The 5,519-nt window shown below is 54.8% G+C and overlaps 1 protein-coding gene across 1 annotated transcript; it reads right to left on the reverse strand.

Moving 5' to 3' along the window:
• Positions 1 to 1,923: 1,923 nt before the first annotated feature.
• On the reverse strand, positions 1,924 to 4,197 carry FHL3 (four and a half LIM domains 3). The gene is made up of 5 exons (XM_006867559.1): positions 4,042 to 4,197; positions 3,746 to 3,920; positions 2,507 to 2,676; positions 2,227 to 2,413; positions 1,924 to 2,100 (listed from the first exon to the last, which is right to left on the reverse strand). Exons 1-5 carry the CDS (start codon positions 4,195 to 4,197, stop codon positions 1,946 to 1,948), a joined length of 843 nt encoding a protein of 280 aa, XP_006867621.1. The 3' UTR covers positions 1,924 to 1,945.
• Positions 4,198 to 5,519: the final 1,322 nt, after the last annotated feature.

The raw sequence follows: 5,519 nt of genomic DNA on the forward strand, positions 1-5,519 counted from the left end.
ACAAACAAAAATGTAAGCATGCAATTACCAATCATCATAACTGCACATGGTGGGCACTGGGAAACGTTTGTTGAAAATGTCAAGTGTCCTGGTGTGGCACTGTGGGTTAATGCCCCAGACTGCAAAGCCATTTGAAATGCAAGGTTGGTGGTTCAGGCTCACCAGCCACTCCTCAGAAACCCTATGCAGGGTCGCTATGGGTAGGAACCGACTCAACGGAACTTCACAATGACAACACCCACAGATAGTTTGAGAGTCCTGGTGTGGCACTATAGGGTAAGTGCAGGACCAAAAGGTCGATTTGAACCACAAGGTCGGCAGTTCAAACTCAAAAGCTGCTCCTCCGAAGCCCTACACTGGGTCACTATGAGTTGGAATCGACTGGACAGCACTTAACAACCATCACAGATAGTTTAGGATTGGACGCAGGAGGCATTTTAACTGCAGATTAGAATCCTGGGACTACCTGTGATCTGGGCAACTGATTCAGTTTGTCTTGGTCTCCTCGAAGTAATGCCTACTCAGTAGAGTTTCTGGGAGGGTTTAGTAAGAGATGCATATGATCACACGGTTTCCACCGGACCGGGAGTGGGTCTCTCGGCATAGGCTTCAGTCAGCTCACAAAACTGCCTAGACCAGTCAGACAGCAGGCCGCCTGGGCGTTGGACGCTGGGTGAGCGAAGCAGTGCTCCGCCCCATCTCCCCACTTCAGGGGGCTGCCCTCCACACTCATTCCCGCCCCCGCCCGTGAATCACAGGGGGAGCGAGGCCACGACCCATTCATGCCGGGAATTGGATCCAGATGTTCCGGCGGCGTGTGCAGCTGCATCCTTGCCTTTTTTGGCAAAAAAACGTGCGGCTGCTAGCGGATCCCGGGCCGCCCCCTGCTAATCCCTGGGAAGAGGGGGAAGCGGGCTGAGGGTCTGGGCCCAGACTAGGGATCCGGACAGGGTGCCCTGTGGGATTTGACTAAGGCTGCTAAGAGAGGGAGGATCTGTATAGAGGGAACCCACCCAGTCCCCTTCCCCACCAGGAGTCAAAAACTTTAGGCCAGCAGGAGGGAGGCCGGTTATGCTTGAGAGGGATGGTAGCTGAGGCAGGGGTCCCTTCCACCAAGTCCTGGCCACCTCCCCCTCTGCACTGGGAAGTGGTCTGGGAAGAGCTTCAGGTCAGGGACAGCAAAGGAAGCTTCCTTCCCCCTTTCCTTCCCTCCCCCAGATAAACACGTGGAGGCCGGTGCTTCCTCACACTGCTTTATTGCAGAATCTGGAAGGAGGCGTGGCATGGCCTCGGCCCTGCCCATCTCGGGGCAAAATTAAGCTGAAATGAAATGAGAAGACACTCGATGGGCAGGGAAACCTTGCACTCTAGGGCCTTGACCCCCCAAACCAGCAAACACCTGCCCTTGCAGCCTGGACAGTCCCATCCCTGGTGATGGGAGTGGAATGGGGTAGGGGTTGGGGGAGGGTTAGACCTGAGTATTTGAGGGGGTTTCAAAAATATGTGTGGAAAAAATGGAATTTTTCCAGGAGGGTTTTGTAACCCCTCAAAGTCCACTTTCTTGGACTTTTCAGGCACCCATTGGAAACTAGTCTAGATTTAAGGATGCCTGGGTTCCAGGAGCCAGGTTTGGAGGGCTAGGATCTAGAGCTTGGCTTTGTGAAAGGGCCTTGGTCTGAGACCCTAGGAAAGAGGGCTGAGCTGAGTACTGGAATTCAGGTTTGGGGATGGGGCTTGAATCCTGGAGGCTCCTTAAGAAGCCAGGTTTGGGGGCACTGGATCATAAAGTACCAGTTTGGAGATGTTGGGATGAGGAGGCTGAATCCTGGTGCCCAGGGGGAGTCCCGTTTGGGGCAGGGGCCGGGGTTCCAGAGGTGGTTTGGATAGGGAGCACAGTCCTGGCTGGAGCCCTGGTTTGGGAGCGCCTGGGCCCAGGAGCCCTGCCTCAGGGCCCTGCTTGGCTGCAGCCCTGACACAGCACTTGGTCTCCGTCGGGCACAAAGCCTTGGCCCACCAGTGACGTGGAGCAGCGGGCGCAGGAGAAGCAGCTGTGGTGCCAGTGGCGGTCTTCAAAGGACACATACTTGCCCCCGCCAAGTCCTGGAGGGAGGCTGAAAGTTAGCTCTGTAGATCTTAGGCTGAGTCATGCCCCTCAGCCTTCACCCAACACCAGACCCCATTCCCTTGCCTGTACCCTACCCACCCTGTTTTTGACCCTTGTCCCACCTGTGATGGGGTGCTTGCAGCTGCTGCACTTGGGTGCAAAGAGTTTCCCAAAACAGGCCACACAGTAGGGATCGTCATCCCGGGAGGTGAACTGCTGACCCGCCAGCGGCGCCTGGCACCCGGTGCAGACCAGGCATTCTCGATGCCAGGGCTGGTCGCGGTATGTCACGCCTCCCTGTGTCAGCGTCTATGGGGGCAGCATCTATCAGCTGGGGGAAGTGGGGGTTCCCACCCCACCCCATAGCCTCACTCACCCCCACCCTGTTGGCCCGTCCCCCACCTTGCTGCAGCGGGCACAGCGAGGGGCAAACTTGTTCTCATAGCAGGGCACACAGTAGTGACCTCCCTTGTCGGGCACAAACGATTGGGAGCCCAGTGGCTGCTCACAGCCGCTGCATAGGAAGCAATGTTCGTGCCATGTTTGGCCGCCGTACTCCAGCTTCCGGGACCCTGGAGGGAAAGTGGTCCCACTCAGAGGCTTTGTCCCACGCTCTGGAAGAACACCCTCTTCTACCCACCAGAAGAATCCCCACTGCTCCCCCATTGCCTGAGCAGAGCAGTGTTTATGCACATGCAGCAAGACCCGCACGGCATACTACACGTTAACCTCATGAAAATTTCTACCCCATGCACTAGATATGACGGCTCAGCCCATCCTAGGCTCCTAGAACCTGGACATGAGGGCCTGGGGGTATGGTAAGCTCCCACATGTGCCAGGTATAACTCTCTCAGCACACATCAAGCCTCCACGTAACAGGAATGAGTCTCAGTATCTGCTGAGCCCTTATATATCAGACACCAAAAAAATCCCCAAACTCCGAGCTGTTGAGTTGATTCTGGCTCGTGGCCACAGGGTAGAACCAAGCTGCACAGAGTTCTCTTGGCTGTGATCTTTATGGTAGCAGAACGCCAGGTCTTTCTGCTACGGCACTGCTGGGTTGGTTTGAGCTGCAAACCTTTTGTTCTAGTGTAAACCATGTGCACCACCCAGGGACCTTATACACAAAGACCCCACACATACCAGGCAAGCGAGTCTCTGCCCACACAAAGTTCTAATGCCCAGGGCATTCAGTACTTGCTAAGTCCTTGCATATCCCAGGCATGCCATTGTTCACCAGTTCCCAAACATGTTAAGTCCTTTGTTTTAAATGCCAAAACACCAGATGTGAGAGTCTCAACATACCTTTAGCTCCTATATGTACCAAACATGCATGTTTTTATACATGTTACAGCCTCAGGTGTCTATCAACATGTTAGTCTGACTGCACATGCTAAGTAAGCCCCAGGCCTGCTGGTGCAGCACACACAAAGTCCTCAGGAATGGACCAAACTTGTCAGTTCCTGAACATGTTAAGCTCTCATGTGTATGTATACCTGGGTTTGTCAGACCTTTGCATGCTAAGCCCCAAGAGCATACAAGTATGGCACATATTAAATTTTCCAGAACATACTGTGCATGCACATCCATGTGTGTATCAGCTAGGCATGCCAGGCATCCAGTGAGCCCCTGGGGACGTACCAGGCATGACGGTCTCCCCACAGGCAGAGCACTGTGAGGAGAAGGCACTGCAGTAACATTCATTGCAGAGCAGTTCGCTGTCCTGGCAGGTGAAGGGTTCATCGGCCAGGGAGCGCTGGCAGCGGCAGCAGCGGAAGCAGCCCTCATGGAAGTGGCGGTCTTCATAGAACAGCTCCTGCCAATCACAGCACAAGGGGGAGGGCAGCACTGGTATCCAGGCCTGGTGGATCTACTTTTGGCCCTCTCCCTCAGCTCCTACCCACCTTCCCTGCCCCTATATTTGGTCCCGTCCTCACCCTTGAGTCATGCCCGATCAGCTGCTGGCACTCAGCACAGGTGTTGGCAAAGGTGTTGTCATAGCAGGGCACGCAGTGCGGACCGCCGTCTGTCTGGATGTACTTGCGGCCATACAAGGATTCACCACATTTTGCACAGTCAAAGGCTTCACTCATGTTGCACTGTGGGTGGGGCCTGTTAGGAACACAAGATGGGGCAGGCGTCACCCAGAGGGGCTGTGGCTGAGGCCCTTGCAAGGGCCTTTTGCATCGAAGAATGGGACCAGGCCTAGGAAATGCCAGGTCAGAGCAGGTGAAGCTGGGGAAGGGGTGCCTCTGGGAATCCAGGCGGCCTGCAGGTTTATTTCTGTATTAATGGGGGTGGGTGGGAAGGGGCCAGGAAAGGATCAGGAAGCAGAAGTTGCTTTCTTTTTTAGGCCCTGGCAGATCTTGGGGGAGGGGGCTTTTCCCAGGTCAGTGACTCATTTCCTGCCCCAGCCTGAATTTAGTAACCACTGTCCCAGTTGTAAGAAGACCTGGTGGTTCAATGCTTAAAGCACTCAGCTGTGACCCAAAGGCCAGTGATTTGAACCTACCAGTTACTCAGCAGGAAAAAGATGCAGCCATCGGCCATCATAAAGATTGACAGCCTGAGAAACACAATGGGGCAGGTCTACTCTTTCCTATAGGACCACTGTGGATTGGAATGGACTCAGTGGGTTTGGGTTCTGGTCCCTAAGGTAGCAGGAACAGGGGCAAGAAGCCACCCCACCCTACTCCGTATGACCAGCATCCTCACCTCTTCTGCCTCCCAGAAAGAGACCTAGTGATGAGGACAAAGGAACTTTGACCAGCTATCTGGAGTAGGGAGTTAGGGAAGGGAATGGGTTGTCCCCACCCCCTCCTGATCCAGGAAACCACAGAATGCTTAGGTGGCTATTAGACAGATAAATAGGGGAGACAGTGTGAGAAGTCTGGCCTCCCCTCCCAGGAGAATCAACCAAGCAACAGGGGGCAACAGGGGCTTCAGAGGCTCAGCCTAGGTTTCAGCAGGAAGGAAATCCTGCAAGCTGGACAGGGCCAGACTTCCCCATCTGGGCCCTCTGCCCTCATCCCCCTCCACTCCTGCTGTGTCTCTGCTCACGCAGGCCTGGGCAGCCTTGGCCTGTAACATCTGCAGCAGCTGTGATAACCCAGATGGCCAGATGGCAAGTTCTGCCAGCAACAGGGGAGAAAAATGGGAAAAGTGCTTGGGGAAGAGAGACGCCATGGAGACAAAAAGGGAGGGAGGAAAGGAGGGAGAGAGAGAGAGAGAGAGAGAGAGAGAGAGAGAGAGAGAGGTACCTCCTCAATCACCCCTGGCAGCATCTGGTGCCGCCCCTGGGGTCAGTTTCCCCTCTTCCTGACTCTGGAAGAGACAGCCTCTTCCTAGCTCTTCTGATTTCTAGGGGTTTGGGCCAGGGAGGGCAGAGGAAAGGAGTGGGAGCCATTGAAGACAT

Source organism: Chrysochloris asiatica, unplaced genomic scaffold, assembly GCF_000296735.1.
Source record: "Chrysochloris asiatica unplaced genomic scaffold, ChrAsi1.0 scaffold00106, whole genome shotgun sequence".
NCBI lineage: Eukaryota > Metazoa > Chordata > Mammalia > Afrosoricida > Chrysochloridae > Chrysochloris > Chrysochloris asiatica.